The 21,328-nt window shown below is 47.4% G+C and overlaps 1 protein-coding gene and 1 long non-coding RNA gene across 8 annotated transcripts in view; one reads left to right on the plus strand and one right to left on the minus strand.

The window, feature by feature from the left end:
* Window positions 1-8,187: 8,187 nt before the first annotated feature.
* LOC132342615 (uncharacterized) lies at window positions 8,188-13,798 on the minus strand. Its single transcript, XR_009491070.1, has 2 exons — window positions 12,917-13,798; window positions 8,188-11,049 (listed from the first exon to the last, which is right to left on the minus strand). It is a non-coding gene; the product is annotated as an uncharacterized lncRNA (long non-coding RNA).
* Window positions 13,799-13,867: 69 nt separating this feature from the next.
* The window catches only part of KDM2B (lysine demethylase 2B), a 118,710-nt gene continuing 111,249 nt past the window's right edge, over window positions 13,868-21,328 (plus strand). For 2 of the 7 annotated variants that reach the window (XM_059876375.1, XM_005217983.5), the window contains exons 1-4: window positions 13,955-14,181; window positions 15,250-15,394; window positions 18,359-18,437; window positions 19,815-19,861. In XM_059876375.1, the coding sequence (XP_059732358.1) occupies window positions 14,149-14,181; window positions 15,250-15,394; window positions 18,359-18,437; window positions 19,815-19,861 (304 nt within the window). In that variant the 5' untranslated portion in view covers window positions 13,955-14,148. Of the gene's footprint in view, window positions 14,182-14,549; window positions 14,580-14,653; window positions 15,395-18,358; window positions 18,438-19,814; window positions 19,862-21,328 lie in introns of those variants that run through there. The other 5 variants (XM_059876376.1, XM_005217985.2, XM_059876373.1 and 2 more) reach the window with 3 other exon arrangements.

The raw sequence follows: 21,328 nt of genomic DNA on the forward strand, positions 1-21,328 counted from the left end.
AATGAATTGTCTAGTTAAGTGTTTTCTGCTCAGAGGATGAAAGAAAGGAGGAGGACAGAGGTCTGGGAAGAAACTCAAGGTACGAGAGTCGTGCTAGTGTTAGTGATATTTTTATCTTGCAGATTTGTCCATCTGTCATCTCTCCATTCTAAGCTGGTGACTGTCAGTCTCCTTTTAGAAACCCTGAGTCAGGGCTCCCCCACCGAGTTCAGGGTAGAGTCTCCACTAGCCTTCAGACGGACTTCAATCCACTCAATTTTTAGCTGGTGTCTGCCTCCTCCAACTGTTGCCAGACTTTCCTCGCCTCCCCCAGCCTGGGGGCTGAGCTGTTTCCAGGATCTCTCTTTGTATAATTAAAAAGAAAAATAGAACAGCCGATGTTGCCAAACACGTATTTAAAGTGACACCCTGGGTTCAGGGAGTGAAAAATAAAAACCTTTAAGGTTTAGATTAAAAGTCTCCATGCCCAGCTGTCTCCTGACCTTGGAATTTCTCCTCAGCCTGGCCGCCTTTAATCCGCTGCCCTGGCTTGTAAAAGCCTTTTAGACTGAGGGCATTTATTTCCCAGAGAACTATTCCAGCCTAATCACATAAAAATGCCCAGCATCCCAGGAGCAGACTGTCAAGTGCAATGTGGTTCTGTGGTTCTCTCCAGAGGCCCTGGAGAAGGGGAAATTGGGGTGCTGATCATCCTAGGAGTCACCCCTGGGTCCTTGCTTCCCCTTGCCTTTTTCCCACCACATACAATTCATCAGGAAACCCACATTTTCTTAAAATCTCAGCTCTTGTGGCCGGCATCGCCTCTTCCATCTTAACCAGGCTACCATCATTGCCTGCCGAGAGGTCTGCAGTAAACTGCTCCCTGATGTCTCTGCTTTTAAAGCCATTCTGTAACAGCAACTAGCAAAATTTTTTTAAAAACAAATCTGAGAGCCTTCTCTGGTGGTCCAGTGGTTAAGATTTTGCCTTCCAGTGCAGGGGCTATGGGGTTCAATTCCTGGTTTGGGAACTAAGATCCCACATCTGTGCAGCAAAGAAAAAAAAAAAAAGAGCATTTGAGTGATGATGGAATGCAAGGCAATGTACGTTTATCAAATATCTACTGTATACCAGCTGCCCCAAATCAGTGCCTGCGTAGACAGTCGTTCAATAAATGCCTGAATCAATGAATGCCCTCAAGAAACCCCCAGTCTTCCTGCTAAAATGCCTATAAATAAATAACTCTAACATGGAAAGATAAGGCTATTATGTGGGTGTGTTCAGAGTGCAAAGGGGCCCCTTATCACCTTGTACTTGTGGGTACCTTTACCAGTCTTACCTTCTCACCTGGGAACTAGCTTTTTGAAGGTCAGGTGGACTCACCCATCACTCACTCGCCTGTCCATCTCCTGGGCACCCAGGAAGTACTCTGCCTGTCCTGTGTGTTCAGTCATCGCCTCTTGTCTGATTACTGCTGATCCTCTACTGACAGTTGTTCCTTTATTCAGCAAGAGGGCAGCAGCTGGAGGCCCCTGACAGGTTACCCACCCTCCTATTTGACCTGACTTTTCCAGTTATCAGTGAAGGATTTGGTCTCCTTCCTTGGTATAACTCCTTGCATGGACTTCTATATAAATCTACTTATAAAAATTCACGCAGTGGGTAGAAATTGTTAAAGATTCAAATCCTCACCATAGTCACAAGGCTTTGCCTGATCTGCCACTTTCCATCCCTCCTTCTTTCCCCCCTTTTAAAAAAATAGGGGTTAAATATATATATAATTTACCATTTTAATCATTTTAAAGCATACAGTTCTGTGGCATTAAGTACATTCACACTTATGCCCCCATCAACATGCTTCTCTTCTTTTTAAATAATAATTTCAGATGTCACTATTGGGACTTGCCTGGTGGTTCAGTGGCTAAGACTCCAAGCTCCTAATGAAGGGGGCCTGGGTTCAATCCCTGATCAGCGGACTAGATCCCCCATGCTGCAAATAAAGATCCCACATGTCGCAGATAAGATCTGGCACAGCCAAATAAATAAAATTTTATTAAAAATAAGTCACTCTTTACTCATAATTTTTTTAATTGGGATCTTACATTTAATGATTGGTTCATTTAGAACATTTATAATGTACAAAGATAGCTTTTATAATGTACCATTTTGTTAAGAAATAGTTAATATGGGAATTGCCTGGTGGTCCAGTGGTTAAGACTCTCTATGCAGAGGGCCTGGGTTCAATCCCTTGTCAGGGAACTAGATCCCAGGTGCTGCAAATAAGAATCAGCACAGCCAAATAAATACTTTTTAAAAAAAACTGTGCAGTCTACTACAACTGGAACAATACAAAGATTGGCATGGTGCCTACACAAGGATGATGACATGCGTATCTGTGAAGTGTACCATTAAAAAAGGAGAGAAAGGAAAAACACCAGCAAAAAGAACCCTAAGGTTACCAGCATTTCTCTTTGAAATTCTCATCTGCCCAACCCAGTCTCCTCCTCCTTCCCGAAGTAACTACTTTTCTCAGTTTGGCCTTTATCCTTTATGTGTTCCATTGCTTTTTATATACATTGTTACTTTGGCCCATTTCTGAAATTTATACAAAGTTCAGAACTTTAGCTTGTGCCTACTTAAGCAACTTGTCATGTGATTCAATATTTTCTGGTCAGAGTCATCTTGTAGACACAAGGAGCGCTCTAGGCCAATTTTTTTTCACTGCTGCGTAGATTCCACCTTACAAGGTGCCCGCCATAGGCTTCTTCAGAGCCCTTAACCGCCTATCTTGGGTGATTTCCTTTTGCCATTTTTTTCATCCTAACCACTGATTACCATATTGACTGATTTTGTGGGGCTCGGGCCAAACAGCCTCTATCTGGGGCTTTCCTGTGTGATACTGAGGGCCTCCTAGGTGCTCACACATAGGTAATCTTGAAGAAGGAGGGTGTTTACACCCCAGTGGGGCAAACCTTTGATCAGGAGCTAGGAGATAATTCCTCTCCCTTCTTTCCCCAGAACTGTCCTGAGTTGCCACGGTAACTATGGCCTCTCCTTGGTACCCTCATTTGACTCTTTCCCTGTCTCACTTCTTTTCTGCACTCTTTCTCCTTGGGAATGCGCTCCCCAACAAAGTAGACTTTTGATTCAGACTCTGTTTATTGAGGAACCCAAGAAAGACATACCTGCAATGTGTCCACTCCCCTGTCGATGAACATGAGTTGTTCCAAGTTCTCCAAGATTGCATACAATGCGGGTGAGGTTACCATCCTTGATCATACTTCCTGGTGCACTTGTGTCTGTTTCTCTAGAATCTTCCCAGCATGGAACTGCAGGATCATAGGCTACCCAATCCTTCAGTTTTGTCGGATATTGCCCAGTTCTTTTTTTTTTTTTTCAAAGATTTTTATTTATTTGGCTGTGCCGGGTCTTAGTTGAGGCATGTGACATTTTAGTTTCCTTACCACGGATCAAACCCGGGCCCCGTGCAATGGGAGCTCAGAGTCTTAGCCACTGGACCACCAGGAAAGCCCCTCAATTCGTTCTTGAAGTGCCTACTTATTTTTCCAGTTTATTTCATCCCTAACCCCCATCCTCAGCTCACTACATTTGGGTCATACGGGCCTTTTTTCAGTTCCTTTACCATATGTACTCCCCCATCACGAGGACTTTGCATCTGCTATTTTTCTCTGCTGAGAACACTTCCCCCACACTCAGCCTAACTCTTGCCTCAGAGCTCAGTTCTGTGCCTCACTTTCTTGGAACAGCTCCCTAACTTCCTTCCCAACCCCAAGCCAGGTCAACCCCCTTCTCCCCCAACATATATTATACATCTCAAGCCTCATATACTGCTCTGCTGTGACCCACTTATCAGTTGTGATGTTCCCTCTGTCTGTGCAACTGTTGCTACAATCTCCCTTTTGCTAAGTTTCACTAGTCTGAAAGTCATGACCACCATGTTTATTTCAGCTCACTACTCGAGCTCCAGCACCCAACCCCATACCTGGCACACACTAGGCAATTGATATTACTGTTTTTTTTCCTTTCTTGAATATTTATGTACTTATTTGGCTTCGCTGGGTCTTAGTTGCAGCACTTGAGATCTTTAGCTGTGGCATGTGGGATCTAGTTCCCTGAGCAGGGATCGAACCTGGGCTCCCTGCATTGGGAGGGCTGAGTCTTAGCCACTGGACCACCAGGTAAGTTCCGATTATTATTCTAATAGATATTCTTTGTTCTCACTCATGTTGGAGCTCAGTGTGTAAAATTTTCAGCATGTTTTAACATTATTTGCCATCTGCTGCTGCTGCTGCTAAGTCACTTCAGTTGTGTCCGACTCTGTGCGACCCCATAGACGGCAGCCCACCAGGCCCCGCTGTCCCTGGGATTCTCCAGGCAAGAACACTGGAGTGGGTTGCCATTTCCTTCTCCAATGCACAAAAGTGAAAGTGAAGTTGCTCAGAAGGCAATGGCGACCAACTCCAGTACTCTTGCCTGGAAAATCCCAGGGACGGAGCCGCCTGGTAGGCTGAAGTCCATGGGGTCGCTAAGACTTGGATACGACTGAGCGACTTCACTTTCACTTTTCACTTCCATGCATTGGAGAAGGAAATGGCAACTCACTCCAAGGTTCTTGCCTGGAGAATCCCAGGGACGGGGGAGCCTGGTGGCTGCCGTCTATGGGGTCGCAGAGTCGGACACGACTGAAGTGACTTAGCATAGCACAGCATAGGATCTCTTAGAGCCCTTGCATCTTCTTCAAAGAGGTACACTTTAAGGTTTAGTTGCTCAAGCTGAAAATAGACATATTGTGGAGTTTGCTGAATTCATTCGTTCAACAAATGTTTGGTAGGTATATTTTATGAGCCAAGCCATAAGGGCTGAGGATAAGCAGTGAGTAATACCAAGGTCAGTTGCAGCGACTTCCTTCTTTTTTGGGGGGTGGAGGTGGGTTATTAAATTTATTACAATTTATTAGACTGCTAAATTAGATAAACTGGTGACTGTAAAACAGGGTCATAAACCCATAACCTTTGGGTTCCACTAGACAGACATTATTTGCATTTCTTTATTTTTTTATTGGAGTATAGTTAGTTTCTGCTATACAGCAAAGTGAATCAGTTATATATATATATATATATACATATGCATGGGTGCTCAGTCGCTTTAGTCATGTCCTACTCTTTGCAACCCTATAGACTGTAGCCCACCAGGTTCCTCTGTCCCTGGGATTCTCCAGGCAAGAATACTGGAATGGGTTGCCATCTTCTTCTCCGGGGGATCTTCCTGACCCGGGACTCGAACCCATGTTTGCTGCATTGGCAGGCTGAGTCTTTACCATTGAGGCACCAGGGAAGCCCATACACATACATATATCCACACTCTTTTGGATTTCCTTCCCATTTAGGTCACCGCAGAGCACTGAGTAGAGTTCCTTGTGCTATTACAGAAGGTTCTCATTCAAGAGACTTCTGAAAGAAGAGACTTCTTTCAGTGAGACAGACAGTAGACCATTAATACATGAGCAGAATATTATAATCGTGAGAAGTGTTCTGGATGAGAAAGGCTTTGTGTTAAGGTAAGCTGGGCCAACTCACCTGCTCTCGGTTTGCAACTGGTGAGATCTCTCTCTTCAGGTTGAGGCTAAGAGCCAACGGTCCATCTTGTTTCCGACCATCCTAACGTCACTGGCATGAAAGATCTGCTTTCAGCCATGAGTAGGACTTCCCTGGTGGCACTAGTGGTAAAGAACGTGCTTGCCAATGCAGAAGACTTAAGAGACGAGGGTTCAAAATCCCCGGGTGGGGAAAAACCCCTGAAGTAGGAAATGGCAACCCGCTCCAGTATTCTCTTGAAAATTCCATGGACAGAGGAGCCTGGCAGGGCCACAATCCATGGAGTTGCAAACGAGTTGGACAAGACTGAGCACAGCACAGGAGCAATAAATAGGTGTTGCTGGGTGAGGAGGAGTGTTTCCTATAAAGTCCACCCTGTGGATGAATGTAGGAGGCACTCAGTGAAGAACTGGTGAATTACTGAATGCCATTTCAAGTACAGTTAAAAAGCCACTGATTCCATCTGCAAAGAGTGGTATACTATGGATCGCTAGGAAAAGAGAAGATCTTGGCACTTTCATTCCTAGCTTTCTGGAAGACGAAGAATTTGGGGACTTGGAGAGGCATGTAAGGGATGATGGACTTCCATTAAACACTATTTTAGAGTAGGTGCTGGCACTGTGCCTTTAAGATACATCAATGAATGAGGGAAGAGAAGCCATCTAGTCTGATTCCAGGAGAATAAATAAGAACTATTATATTACAAATAAGAGGAGGAGTGCTGCCAGGAGAGAGAGCTCTGAGCAGAGGAAGCGGCATAGGCAAAGGTCAGGAGGAGAGAAAGCAGGTTTATTCAAAGAATTCAAAGTAGTTTGGTGTGTTCAGACTTTGAAGGAGACCTACTGGGGAGAGAAAGTATGTTGGAGAGAAAACCAGGGCTGATGCCTTCATCTCAGGCTGCCTTCCTCTTGGGGGAAAACTAAATTTCTTCTTTTTTAAAAAAATCTTTATTTGGCTGCATTGGGTCTTAGTTGCGGCACACAGGATCTTCACTGGGGCCTGCGGAATCCTTTCAGTTGTAGCAGGCAAGGTCTAGTTCCCTGACCAGGGATGGAATCCTGGCCCCCTACAATGGTAGCACAGAGTCTTAGCCACTGGACCAGTAGGGAAGTCCCCAAACTAAATCTCTTGATTCCACAACTAGTTAGAGTTATGAAGTCCGGGTGGTTGCTTTCATTTTAATGAAGACACAAGGTTTACTGACCACTCTGTTCCAGAACACTGGCTCATTCAATCATCATACGAATTCTTCAACATTTGGTATCATGATTCCCCTCCAACCCCCACTTTACAGATGGGATAACTGAGGCTCAGTTTGGGTCCTTGGTCCAAGTCATGTAGCTCATGACATTTGGGAATTTAGAATGTTCCTTTATGTAAATGCTTCCATTCTAGAAGTTTCTTCCCCCCACCCCCCCACATGAAGTAACGTATGTAAAAGCTTTTTTTGGTAATACAGCCATGTAAACATGAAGCATTATTATTAGTTTTGCTGGATTTCTGGCTCCATCCAGTTCAGCCTGCAGCATTCAAAGAGCCCAGGAAGGGGCAGTAAATGAAAACCAAAAGGCCCAGTGGTCTCTCTTAAAATTCCCCCTCTTCTATTCTGGTTTCCTCTCTGGGGCACCTCCAGTTATTATCATCAGCCAGAATTTGTTTCTCATAAGTTACAAGACGTGGGAGGTTTAAAAAAAAAAAAAAAAATCAGCAGCATCAACAACTACAAAAAACCACGCAGCAGCAGCTTGAACACAAAAAGAGTTTGAATTTTGAACAAAGGGCAGGGTGAGACCCTAAGTAAATGCTGACACATCCTCTCTCCAGCTGTGAACTGGGGGTCTGAGAGCTGCTGCAAAGGTCATCTGTCTCTACATCTTTGGGCAGGAAATGCAATTCAATCCTCTCAATGACTGATTGCTCTGTAAGATTAATGGAATCTCTCCAACTCTGGTTTCTGTTCTGACAGCACAAAAAGTGAATCAAACTCCTCTCTCGTCCCCTCTCCTCTTACTAAGCAAGGTCAGCTGATTCCACACTTTAAAAGTTCAAAACTTTTCTCCAGGAAATTTGTCCCCGGGTGTTCCTCTGCAGGGTGAAACTCTTTCTTCTGGTGGAGCTCGGAGGCCTGGGGACCTTTCTAAGCTTTTCATCTGTCCCTGCTTCATCTTTCAAAATAAAATGAATGTAAAGGGCATGATTGTCCCTGAAAGGGTTAACTGCCAGCCCGGCGGTCCAGCCCTCAGCGATTGGCAGCCAATGACAATTTAGCATGATGAAGTAATGCCAGAATTTTGATTTCCATTGGTTAACATGCTTGTCCATAAATCCAAAGATGCAAGTTTTGAAAGCATCTTTGAACTTTTATGACTCTCTTCCTGGAGTTAACCCCTTGATTAACTCACCTGTTATTTCCAAGTTTCCTTCCAACCTTCAGGAAGGAAGACATATTATAATATGTAGAACTCTAGGCACAAACCTGTTTTCCTCAAAGGATCAAAGCCTGACACTCAGGCCATGTGTAATTTGGCCATGGTTTTTCTTACTCAGATATTGCAATCCACAAGGACTGAGGAGCCAAACAAAAACCCAAACAAACACAAGTCTCTGGGAACTACAATCACTTTAACTGTAATAGTGTGGTCTGTTGTCCCAGAGTATTTATTAAATTGCAAAAGTGACCCAAAATATGACAAAACTCTAGGGTTTGGATTGGCAAACAGAGATGCTAGATATACAAGTTCTTCCTATATTTATTTACATTTATTTTCTATGCCTTTATGTTCGAAATATCTGATAAATTTAACAGGGCACAATGGTTGTTAAAAATGCAAATAATTAAGTATAGACTCTATATAACCCGCTCAAAACTTTGTCCTCTCCTCAGAAGTGATCAAACAATGAATGGTTTGTTGTTCTATTCAAGCCTTTTTCTTTCTTTCTCTTGCATGTCTATACATTATAGTTTGTTTTAACATAAATGGGATCATTACAGGTTATTCTGTGACTTATGTTTCTTAACCAATCTTGAATTTTTCTGTATCATGTGATTCAGATTTATCTCATCCTTAAAGTAATATTTTAGAATGAGGCAGTTCTACAGATAGTATATGGAAAGAACTCCAAGATTAGATTAAATGAAAAAGGAAGGGGAAGGACAGGGTGTATATTTGTGTGACACAATAATAAAAGAAAATATATGTAGAGGTTTTGTAACAGCATAAACCATTTCTGGGAGGATGCCCAAGAGACTTGCTAAGTTTTCTGGGGATGGGAGTGTGGAGAGGAGAAACTAGGAGTGGGAGAGGAAGAAAGCAATTTTAAAACAATTTTTAAAGAGTGGAACCTTTCATAAACACAGTAGAATTTATCAGGTGTCCTCCACCTAGATTAAGAAACAGAAAATCACTAGTACCTTTCACTCTTCACATTCCCTAGCCCAGAGCGACTTTCTTCCGGCTTTTTCTGTTAATCATGCCTTTGCTTTTATTTATGCTTTACCACTTATGTATGTATAACTAAATAATATTTATTTGGTTTAGATTTGCCTGATTTTGAAACTCATAGGCTCAAAAATCACAAATAAAATGAAATTCAATTTTGAGTAGGTAATACAATTTTATACTATGCATAGTATAAAATTCAAAAGATAACACAACATATAAAATGAAATCTATAAGGTTCAAAATCAGGCAACACTAACACTTATATATGGTAAAGATATCACACTGTACCAAAGAAAAAGTATTTTTGTCTTTTCCAGTTCTTTCCCCCATTTAAAAGTTGTATTTCTTTCCAAAGAAAATTTTGCACATATAAAAAACTGTAGATATAGATATATTCTCTTTGGTTTACATAAGCGGTCATCACAGTTTGGTATTATTCTGCACCTTGTTTTGTTTTAATGTAAGGATATCATGAAATCATTTTACATCAGTATCTATAGTTTGTTATTGTTTGGTTGCTAAATCATGTCCAGCTCTTTTTGGGACCCCATGGACTATAGCCCGCCAGGCTCCTCTGTCCATGAGATTTCCCAGGCAAAAATACTGAAGTTGGTTGTCATTTCCTTCTCCAGGGGTTCTTCCCAACACAGGGATAGAACCCTCATCTCTTGCATTCTTAATCACTGAGCCAGGAAGCCCTATATACATAATATATATGTATGCATATATATACATATATATATATATATAGCTACCTTGTTCTTTTTAATGATTTGATAGCATTTCCTTGGGCATACAAACTATACAAGAATTATTTAATCAGTTCCCCAGCTTTCAGATCATTTTTAATCTTCTCCCAAATCTATTTTGCATAGGGCTACAATGCATCGCATCTTTGTGTTTGAGTCTGACTGTCGGATATATATCAGGAAGTAGTCATCCATTTCTAAGGCTTCCTGCTGTCACCAATCATCTGTACCTGAGAAGTTTATTTGTCAGATCTGGGCAGGTGGGACAATTTTATATCATGCTGGCATCCCCAGCGGCCTCTGGTGCCATGCTCTTAGCAGGCACACAGAGTGGGTGGTTTAAGTGCTAACACTCCATTCATGTTGCACAGATGGCTCCTTCTAGAAAACCTTTGTAGATATCCCTGATCACCTCCCCTCAAGACAAATTCTGGATTGTACTCTAAGGTTGCACTGTCCAGTAAGGGAGATACTATATATAGGTATTTAAATTTAATTAAAATTAAATAAAATTCAGCATTTAGTTCCTTAATCCCACTATTCACATTTCATTCTGAAATTTGGGGAACTGATTAAATAATTCTTGGACAGTGCTCAACAGCCACATGTGGCTAGAGGCTCCTCTGTTAGCACAGACATAGAACATTTCCATCTTCGTGTTCTGTGGGACTGCCCTGCAGGAAAGACTAGACAGACAGAAGCCTCTGGGCTCTGGATTCCTACCAGCCCAGGATTCAAAACCCGTCTTTGCTATTTCGCAGCCCTAAATTGTGGGCAAGTGACTTGACCTCTTTTTGAGCCTCAGCTGTAAAAATGGGCAATTACAGACCCTCTCTCAGAGAACTTTGATGAGGATTTCAAGAGATAGCAAAATGTGAGAGCTTTTGCTCAAAGACAGAGTAAGCTCTCAAAAATCAGGAGCTATTATAATGATACATGAATATGACAGCTTCAGTTTCTAACAGTGTGAAAAATCCTAGATTCTGGGGGTTCCATCCAGCATCAGTCCTTCCTGACTTGTTTGGGAAGCTGGCAGCCCACTTCTTGCCCCGTCTGGAGGAAGAGGCTACAATCGGAGCTGATTTTTCCATCCTCGAAGTCTTTAGAGCACAGAGCTGCTCAATCAACCTTTGATGAATGAAGAAATGAATGAATGGGGCCAACACAGCCAGGATCTGACTGGGCCTTTTGTAAGAATGAGCAAGAAGGTCCAAAAGTCATTATTATTTTGTTTCAAATACAACTGGCCTGGTCTTTTTTTTCCTGCAAGATAAAAACAAAACAAAACAAAAAACTGTCTCCTGGGGAATCACCTTATGCTTCCCTTCCCTCTCTCACCTACAGTCCACTCCTCTGGGACAATTAGCCAGGGAAGGAGCTCAAGGGTCTTGGCCCTTCCCCCTTTGGCCCAACATAACCTCCTCCCCCACTTTGAGCAAATGCCTGGAATTCTTTCAACAGGAGGACAAAGCCTTTCATCTGCCAATTACTGATAAAGGGAAAATGCAAATATTGCTAAGGAAGGTGATCCATCAAGGGCCCAACATTTATGGAGTGACCACTTAGGACCAGGCGGCAGGGTAGGCACTCTGGGGGCATCAAAGGGGAACAAACCCCTGGTTGGCCCATTCTTTTCTCTGGTCTGTGGTTTCCTGGCGGTTTGTAAAGGGACAGGATTAAATTAGGTGACTATCCAACCCCTTCCCACTCTGACAGGCCAGAACTCCCCATCCAGGTGATATATGGACTTAACTGTTTTTACACTAAGGTGTCTGCCATCGGGTCTTCTCTTGACACCAGCTTTTGGGGATACCATGAGACCGACCACATGGAGAGACAGAAGGGTCTTGGGGAGGAAAGGAGAATTAAGACCAAGTGTTTTGCTTCACACTTTTGCTTTACTGCACTTAACTCATGACCTTCCAGCCCACTGCATGGTCAGGGAATATCCCCCTGGAGATGGAATGGCAAACCCACTCCAGTACTCTTGCCTGGAAAATCCCCATGGACGGAGGAGACTGGCAGGTTACAGGCTGTGGGGTCGAAAACAGTTGGACACGACTCAGCGACTTCACTTCACTTCTTCATTTCATTATGTGGGAGCAGTTAAGAGGGTCAGTATCCAAAAGTGGATGTGATGGCAGAGGCAGGCTCCAGTCTGAGCCTCAGCAATCCCATTTATAAGTTGTGTGACCTTGGGGGACTGGCTTTCCCTTTCTGAATCACACTTTCCTTATTTGCAAAACTATTTACCTTAAAGGGTTCTTGAGTGAAAGAAGCAAATAAAATAGTCCCTGGTTCTTGACACAGGCTAAAGGCAAAAACCTTCCCACCCCCATTAAGACAAGGTGGGCGATTTCAGTTTGGAAAAAATTTTGATGTTTGCCAGTTAAATGGACTTGGATTAAAACAAACTTCAACCAGTAGTCTTTGGAGGGTGGGCGGAAAAAGATACAAGATAGGAGAGGAAACTTCAAGGTGAGTGAGGGGGGAGCTGTCTCATAGGGTGACCAACACTGAGCTGATGGTTCACATCTGATCGCTGATGGAGAAGCCACTTCCTCTCCACTTATCTGTCTGATCATTGTGTTGACATGAGGAGGATATGAGGGTAGAGCAATCAACCAGATTCAAAACTTCTCTGAGCCTCAGTTTCCCATCTGCAAAACGATCTGCTCCAACTATCCCACAGGGTTCAGGAAAGAAGTAAAATTAAAAAAGGATGGGAAGTTCTTCTTTTTGCAAAGCCACCTATGAATAGGTATAAGGTTCCTTTCTTGTAGCCCTGGTGCCTCCTTATCTCATCAGGATCTTTACCTTCAAGATCGGGCCTAGTTGGGCTGGAAGAATGTCAGGGCCAGTTTTTTCTCACAAAGTCGACCCGACTGTTGTACATGATGAACTTACAGGACAACACCTTTACCATTCTAGTTTTGGGAGGTGGGTATGTCGACAGGTAAGTATTCCCAGATCTAATGACACTCCATATATATATACAGAGGGTGCCCATACCTCCGCCAAGAAGCACTGTAGGATTAATCAAGGCGCACCCAAAGTTCCCCGGGCCCCATCCCAGCGCCTTGCACCTTTCCACCGACATTTCTCCTGTAACCCGCCAATAGGGGCTTACCCTTCGCATGTTTGCCAGCTGCGTTAGGAGGCGCCAGATCCGATTCTCTCGGTAGTTCACTCCTGAGCATCTATTTCCTCTTCTTGGAGAGCGCAGGGACCTTTAAAAAACGTCCAACTTCTCTTCTAGGGCTTCTCGCCTAGTAAAGGACTCCACAGACGCGGGCAGAATGAATGAATGAAAGGCAACGTCTTCCGGTCAGCTTGGGTCTGAAAAGGCTTTGGTCTGACTGTATTTCCTGTACCTGTGTGTATGTGGATCCTTTGAGTCCAGTAGTTTAAAAGTTATGTAGTCCGTACAGGTATGGAGCTGCGCTAATTTCTTCCTGAGCCCCCAAATGCTTCCTCCGTGTGGCAGATCCGCTTACGGCTCTAGAGAGGATTTCTCCCCCCACCCCCGCCACCCCCCCAAAAAAAGACATAGCAGAAAAGAAAAAAAAAAATTATATATACACAAAATGCTTTGAATTTGGGTCAGCCACGTAGGTAACGAGGTGGGGTAAATGAAGGAAGAGGAAGAAGAGGGGTCGCCCATGGGGGCCGTGGGCGATGGGGGCAGGGATTAAGGTGGGAGGTCGTTTTCGGGGGTGCCAGGCCCCGGGGGCTTTCACTCCAGCAGGCTCGGCTTGCATTTCCGCGCCTCCCGCTGAGGCCAGCCGTGCAAATCTGCACCTCCCTCCCCACCCCCTCCCTCCTTCCCTTCCTCCCTGCCCCGCCATCTCCGGGATGCGCCCGCCGCCTGCAACTCAGCCCTTCCAAAAGTCAGCTCTGCACACAACTCCCGGGCGGCGGCGGCGCCTGCGTGCAGAGGCGCACTCGTGACCCAACAACAAAACAGCGATGCCAGGGCGCTAACGGCGCCCGGTGCCTCCCGGGCGCCCTCCCCGCCCCACACCTCCTCGGGCCGCCGCCCCCTCCCGCCCCCATCCCGGGCCGAGTGCCCCCTCCCTCTACTAGCCCGGCCGCGGGCTCCGAGCGCGATCGGCAACAATGTTTACGTTCCGGGGATTATGACGTCGACGCCTCCCCCCCCACAACTGCTGAAAATGGTTTCCTAGGACTTTGCAAACGGATCTGCTTAAGTGTTGGTGCAAAACTTTGTAGATCTCGGCTCTGGCTTGCTTTATTTATTTATTTTCTGGTTTGTTTTCTTTGGTCTTCCCTCCTTCCCCCCTCCGCCAAAATGCAGGGGGCAGGAGTGTTGACAATTAATTGGTGAACTCTCCTAAAAAAATGGAGGCAGAGAAAGACTCTGGAAGAAGATTGGTGTGTAGCTTTTTTTTTTTTTTTCCAAATCTGTATCTGGTTTATGATAGATCTATTTTTTTTTGGTCGTTGTTTCTTGCTGCCTTTTCTTTCCTTTTCTGTATTTTGCAAGAGGACCGGAAAAAAATATAATAAATTGCATGCAAAAGGAAGCAAGCAGCTTACTCCTCCAGTCCCTTGTGAGACTGAGTCTCAGACACTTACGTGGGGAGGTGGTAGCGGGGAAAGGCGTGGGGGGGGGGCGCTCAGCGGGCTCGGGGTTCGCCCGGAATCTGGGGGGCTGCGGGGCCGGGCGCTCGGCGGTGGAGGGAGGAGGCAGGGGATGCGGGGAGTGGTGGGGGATTCTCCTAAAGAAGTGAGTGTGCGCGCGCGCTTGTGGGGAGATGAGGCAGCTGCTGGTGCGTTTTGGGGTCTCCGATGGGAGCTTTGTGGCGGGCCGTCTGCCTCTCCCCCTCCCAAGCCGCGAACCCCCCCCCCCTTCTTCTCGCACTAGCGGTCGGGCGGCTGGGGCGGCTGGGGTCTCAGCCCTTCCATTTCAGCTTTCCAGCTTACCCGGTAGCTCGGGGGCGGCTCCAGGCTTAGAAATGCCGCCGGCCCCCGGTTCCGGCTTCCCGGCTCTGCCGCCGCGGCCGCCAGGGCTGCTGTTACCGCCGAGCCGGGCGCTGCGGCGGCTCCTCCCGGGGCCTACAAATGCCCCGCCAGCCCGTGTGCGGAGCCCCCCTCGCGGGTTACATAACCAGGCTCCCGGTCGAGTGGGCAAAACTCAACACCTCTCGGGGGTGGGGGGCTGGAAGCAAGGGAGAGTCCTCCAGAAATCCCTTCCACGGCCTCCAAAGATGTAGGAGGGGAGTGCCCTGTATAGGGCGCCGCCTGACCCTGGGGGGTGCGGGTCCCTCTCCTTATCCCGATTTTCAGCATCTTTGGCTTCTGCGCAAAGTTGCTCCGGTCCCAAAGGTGGGGTGCACGGGGGCGCGCGGCTCCTGCACCTGTTCGAGCTGGGCCCAGGGTGAGAGGCGACCCCCAGTTCCCCCAATAATGTCCCGGGCTCTCCGGTTTGGGTCCCCGCAGCGCCCGATTGACCGCCAAAGATACGACGAGAACGAGGACTTGTCGGACGTGGAGGAGATCGTCAGCGCCCGCGGCTTCAGCCTGGAGGAAAAGCTGCGCAGCCAGCTGTACCAGGGGGATTTCGTGCACGCCATGGAGGGCAAAGGTGAGGCGCCCCCTCCTCGGGCCGTCCTCCGCGGCGAGGCCCGAGCGCACGTGGGGAGGGAGCTGCCGGTGGCTGGGTTCGTATTTCGCGCCCGCGTCCCCCATTCCAGGGGATCCGGTGACGAAACGAGGCCGAGCACTGGGGGGGGTGGGGTGGGGTGGCGAGGGAGGAGGGCAGGCGGGAGACGGGGCCGGCCGTGGGCCTAGGCCCGGCCCGCGCCCACCACCAGCCCCAGGGTGGGCAGAGCCAGGGGCCCGGCGGACAGAGGGACCTGGGGACCGACGGGTGGACCTAGGGAGGGCGGGTGCGCCGCGTTCTACCCCTCCCGGAGCCGGCTCAGCTCCTTGCACTGCACGAAGTACGGCTGATGGGCTGCAGCGGGCCAGGGTCACCCCAGGGGCATTGGGGTGAGGGCCCCCCAGGCCTGAAGCCTCCCTAACCCCGTGCCATTTCGGACCCTGCCAGTTGGGCTCTGGAGCTGGGGACGCCCCGGATCACTTACTGCACCTCCTCAGGCCTGGGGTCTACTGAACCCCATCACCTCGTGGGCTTTGCCAGACTGGAGCAGGGTGGGTGAGCCCGGAGTTGTTGGCTGGCCCCCATTGAAGCCCAAGGCCTCTAGTCCTGCAGCCCTGATGCTTTGAAGTGGGGACTGCAGGTAAAAGGGTTATCCCCACTCCGGCTTCAGGCTTCCTCCTGGCAGTTGGAGGTGAGGACTTGGGGCACCCCCCTGGGAAACAGGGTCTCTTCCCAAGTCTGAGGCCTTGAGAGCTCTGTCCCTCTTGTGAGCCCTGCCAGTTTAGAGAAGTTGGAGAAGCCTGGGGGCGTTGGTGATGTCACCCCAACCTGAGACCTTCGGGACCTGATTTTCAGCCTGACCCTGATACTCGCAAGGTGTCTGGGGGGTGTCTTCCAGACCATTAAGTGATGCTCTGACTTGGGTCTAAGGCCTGCAAGGCCCCTGGTTGGGCCAATGGGATTGGGGTTTTGGATTTGTTTCTGCCTACTTGTCTCTCTGTGTCCTTCTGGGATTTAAGTTCATTTTTGCCTCTCAGTTATTTGGGTTTCCCTTTATATTACTGTTTCTATTTTGTTGATCCCCCATTCCCCTTGGAAAACCCTCCAATCCCTCAGTGAGCTGATTAACAGGGGAAGAGCCTCCCCCACCTCCAGGTTCTGGTTGAGTGACTAGGGCTGTGGGGTTAGCCCCTAGGAGAGACAGGGCCTGGCTTTGCATTTTTGAAGTTTCTCTTTTGTGTCCTTTGCTTCCTGGAGTGCAGGGGTTCGGTGGTAGGGGGTAGTTGTAGGGGAAAGGAGGAAGAAATTTCTTCTAGCCTGCCAGGTCTTAAAGAGCATTGCACGCAGAGGCCGGATAGTACAGGGGCCTAGTCCCAACTATATTTAAATTTCCTTAGCACAAATGGGATTTTAATTCCTCTCCTTCCCCATTTTTCTTGAGTCGTTTGGCGCATTGTAGGAGAAAACAGTATGCAACTCTTCCTGGTCATTGGTGAGGAATTCTCTGCCCAGGATCTCATGTTTTCTCAGGCTCATTTGAGGAAGTTGAAGCTGACCCTGGGGCTGGACTTTGGGTGTGTGTGTACTGGGGAGGAAGGTAGTAGTGGGGGGAGGTTTCCAGTAAGGGAGATTCCTTAAATCTACTGTCTAGGCTCCTTTCAAAGAAGAGGACTCTAGGGTTGTTGGTTGTTAATTCAGATCTTGCCCCAAAATTCGAGGGAGGAGCTGAGAAACAGAAGGAGCCCTTAGCCTGGATTCAAAATAGAAGCTTCTTAAACTTCTCTGCCTTTAAATCCTTAGGAATCCCCATTCACTAGGAGCCCCTGGGGATCTGAGCTGCTAAGGTCAGGGCTTTCCCCAGCTCTGGTTTTGTTCTCTCTCCTCTGAGCAGAGTTGCCTTGGCCTCCCTGCCCCTGCAACCCCCCAAGCTGCCCTAGTGAACTGTTTCTCTGGGGCAGGGGTTTCAGTGCCCTGAGATCTCATCTGTCTCCCTTCTGACCGGCCAGGGCGGGCTTGTGTCTTAGTGAATTGCTTTAGTTACCTGAGGGCTTGGGGGTGTGTGAGTATTTGTCTTCGACTCCCTCATCTCCATATTTAGGAATAAGGTTGAACTCCCCTACTTTTGGAACTCAAGAGGATGGAAACTAAGGCTTCCTTCATTCTCCCGGGCATTCCATAAGGATGTTGGGGTCTCCGCTAGACAAGCATCCATCAGACAGTAAACTAAGTGGTGAATTTTCTTTGGGCCTCACTATGTCCCCTTCATACAGCCTTCACCTGGGCAGCATCCTTCTGGGTTATCCAGCTGAAGCAAGTGTTGCGATGGCTGCAACAGAATTTTACTATTAAGACAACAAAGCTGTGCCCAGTTCCCTAGTTATTTTGGCACCAAATACAGTTTCCAGGGAAACCGGCTTTTCCCCCCTCCCCTTCACTATGCAGGATATTACAATAAGATCTTCCCTGATGCTCAGCTACAATGAGAACCCTCCTCCCAGCCTCCTCTATGGGGCTTCAGATCCTCCCAGGTGGCATTCTTCAGTTCTGCAGTTCCTTTACTTTCTGAGCTCAGCCTGGGATGCGTTTTCTCCATCCATCCCTCTTTTGCAGTGAGAGCTGGGGCTCTTTCTGTGTGGGGCTCTTTCCTGAGTTTCCTTCCCCAACCCTCGCCGCCCTTGGGCTTTCATTGACAAGTTCTGACCCGTGGGGCATGCAGGGAATGACTGAGTAGGCAGAGGAGCCAAGAGTTGGCATAGCTTCTCTTGGGCTTTGCCTCATCCATTTCCTTGTCATTTTCTAGGGATCTCTTGCTCTTTGAGCTGGTGCCTGCATCTCATATAACCCCTGCCCCTTCCTCCATCAATGTTCTTCCCCTGACCGATGGATCATGGTTCATTTCCTCCTTCGTGACTTAACCAACCTGATTTAATTCTCATCTCCAAACAGATTTCAACTATGAGTATGTGCAGAGAGAAGCTCTCAGAGTTCCCCTGGTATTTCGAGAAAAGGATGGCCTGGGAATTAAGTAAGTTGCTGAAATGAATTGCTTCTTCCCCTGTCTCCTTCCCTCACACAGTTTATAGGTTGGGATGGATTTCTTCCACTCTTTCCCCTACCTTTCGTCACTGAGCAGGATTTTTCTCTGTTATTTGGGGATTGCACTTCCTTGTTCAAGGCCTGAAAGAGGAGGCAAAAAATCTCCAACGATGGGTCTGGATTCTCAGAGAATTTGGATGGAGAGGTCACAGGGTACTTCAACCGTGTGGACTTTCCCTTCTGATCCATCCCACTTATACGCAGTGACTTCCTAAAGGGAAACTGAGGCAGTGCCTAAGCTGCAAAGGGATTAGCCAGCCTTTGGGCAGAGGCAGAATGCCTATATGCCTGTTTCTACTCAGACCTCCCACTGTATGGGAAACTGGTCCTTTTCTTTGGAAGGCATGTTCCTTTTTTTTTTTGGCCCTGCCTCTTGGCATGCAGGTTCTTAGTTCCCCGAGCAGGGATCAAACCTGTGCCCCCTGCAGTGGGAGTGTGGTATCTTAGCCACTGGACCGCTGGGGAAGTCCTTGGAGGGGATGTCAGGACACTAGGTCCTGTCTCCTCTTTCTGCTGGTGCCCTAGCACCTGCCTCCCCACAGTGGCTTGTTTGGTTTACATTCTCTTTGGAGATCTGTCAGAGCTCCAGATCGGGGAGAGATCCCGGAGGAAGCCTGGAAGAACAGGTTTCTGCCCCTGGGGCAGGGGTTGGAGGAGGTTGAGGGTGTCCTCGTCACAGCCTGCCTCCTTCCACAAGCATCTACGGCCAGATTTGCTCAAGAGTCTCATTCCTATGAATAGAAATGAAACCTTTGGCATCACTGTCAATTAATAGTGAACATCATCACTGCCACAGTAGCCAGGGTCACCAAATCCTTGCAATCGGTGTGATGTGGTTTTTTTCCCCCTCGAAACTTAAAGAGGTTCCTCCCACCCTCCATACAACACCTTATGGAAAGTATTTTCTAAAAGTGGAGCCACGGAGAGAGCTAGCCACTCTAAAAGAAAGCAGAGGTTTGAATGCCCAACTCTGGTGCTTACCTTGACAGCACACTTCAGTCTTCCTGGGAAAAGTGGGTGGGGGGACAGTGAGTTCCATCCTCTTCTCTATAGCAGTGTTGAGTTTGGGTGTCGGGGAGAGTGGGGTTTGATTTGCCTGTTGAGTTGAGAAAACTGCTCACTAGTTCCGGGGTGACCCTCCAGGCACCAACTCGTCACTACCCTTTTGCTGAGTTATCTCATTGTGGATTTTCAGCCTGAGAACCAGGGAACTCTCTTAGAAAAATGGCCTCCCCTGTCCCCATTGTGAGATCTAATCCTATTGTTTCTGGCTTCCCACCAAATGTCTGCGTTCCTCTTTTTCCAGGATGCCTGACCCTGATTTCACAGTCCGAGATGTCAAACTCCTAGTGGGTAAGTTGTGTGCGTGGCGGAGGTGCTGCAGTTGGGGATGGGGGGCCCGGGGAGCAAGGCCTGTACCACCTGCCCATTTGGATATTTAACTGCCTCTGAAAAGAAAGTCCTCATGGGAGGAGGCAGGAGCAGGTGTGAACTGTAACCGTCTCCCTCTGGAGAACAGGTTGGATTGCAGAGCCGTAAGAAGCTGTATTAGAGGGTGTTTGCCAGTGCAGTTTTATGAGGCCGATTTGGACCCCAGCCTCCAGCTTGAGTGTCAGCAAGGCAATCTTAGATGTCTTCTGCTGTTTGTTTGTGGGTTGCTGGGTAAACATTGGGTGCTACGTGACCCCTGCAAGACTTTGAGAACTTCCAAGGGGGAGGGATTACTGTTCCCTACTTCCTCTGGGTTCCAGACAGGTCTAGGGCGGGGCTTGGCCCTGGGCACCTGTAGAGCTTGGCTGATCACTGAGTGTCCTAGACTCTTGACCAGGTAGTGGGCGGCCTTTCACATTTTACAGGAAGTAGTTCGATACATCAATTCTTTCCAGAAGTGTTTCTCAAGTAACTCGTACATAGCAGGCGAATTCAGAGCTATGAATAGGACAGACAAGAGCCCTGCCCTCTTGGTTGGAGTGACAGTCAAAGAAGAAGTAAACCATTTTTAAAATTTTATATCTTTTCAGAAGGTGATGGGGCTATGTAAAAATAAAGCAGCATTAATGGGATGGAGGTTGTTGGAGCTATGTTTACTTTAGATGGAGGTAGTCAGGGAGGGCCTCTGGGTGGAAGCGATGAAGACATTTGGACAGAGACCTGACTGATGAGAAACTAACTGTGGGAAAGAACATTCTAGATGGAGGGATAAACAAGGGCAGAGGGTGGGGGAAGAATGGGAGGGGTGAGGAGAGGTGGGAGAGGTCTCAGGGCCAGGCTCACAGTGGGCCCTCTAGGCCCTGGTGGGGAATCTGGGTTTGTCTCCTGGTATAATGGGGAGGCCCTTGGGGAATTTTAAAGTGTGATGAGGGGGTAGCTTTGTGATCTGATTATTTTCTTGGGAGGGGGAATTAAAAACATTTTTTAAATTGAGAGATTTCATATACCATAAAGTTCACCATTTAACCACTTTAAAGCATGCGATTCAGTGGTTCTCTTGTTTTTTTTTTTTTGGCTGCATCCCAGGGCTTGTGGGATCTTAGTTCCCTGACCAGGGATTGAACCCTGGCTGCGGCAATGAAAGCGCCAAGTCCTAACTGCTGGACAGCCAGGGATTTCCACAGTGGTTCTTCATATATTTACAGTGTTATGCAATCGTTACCCACTAATTTCAGAACATTTTCATCACCCTCAAAGTAAACTCTGTACCTCCCAATTCCCCTTTCCCTCCATCCCCTGACAACCACTAATCCACTTTTTTGCCTCTGTGGGTTTGTCTATTCTGGACATTTCGTATAAGTGGAATCGTAATATGTGGTCCTTTGTATG

This window comes from Bos taurus, chromosome 17 (assembly GCF_002263795.3).
Source record: "Bos taurus isolate L1 Dominette 01449 registration number 42190680 breed Hereford chromosome 17, ARS-UCD2.0, whole genome shotgun sequence".
Taxonomy (NCBI): domain Eukaryota; kingdom Metazoa; phylum Chordata; class Mammalia; order Artiodactyla; family Bovidae; genus Bos; species Bos taurus.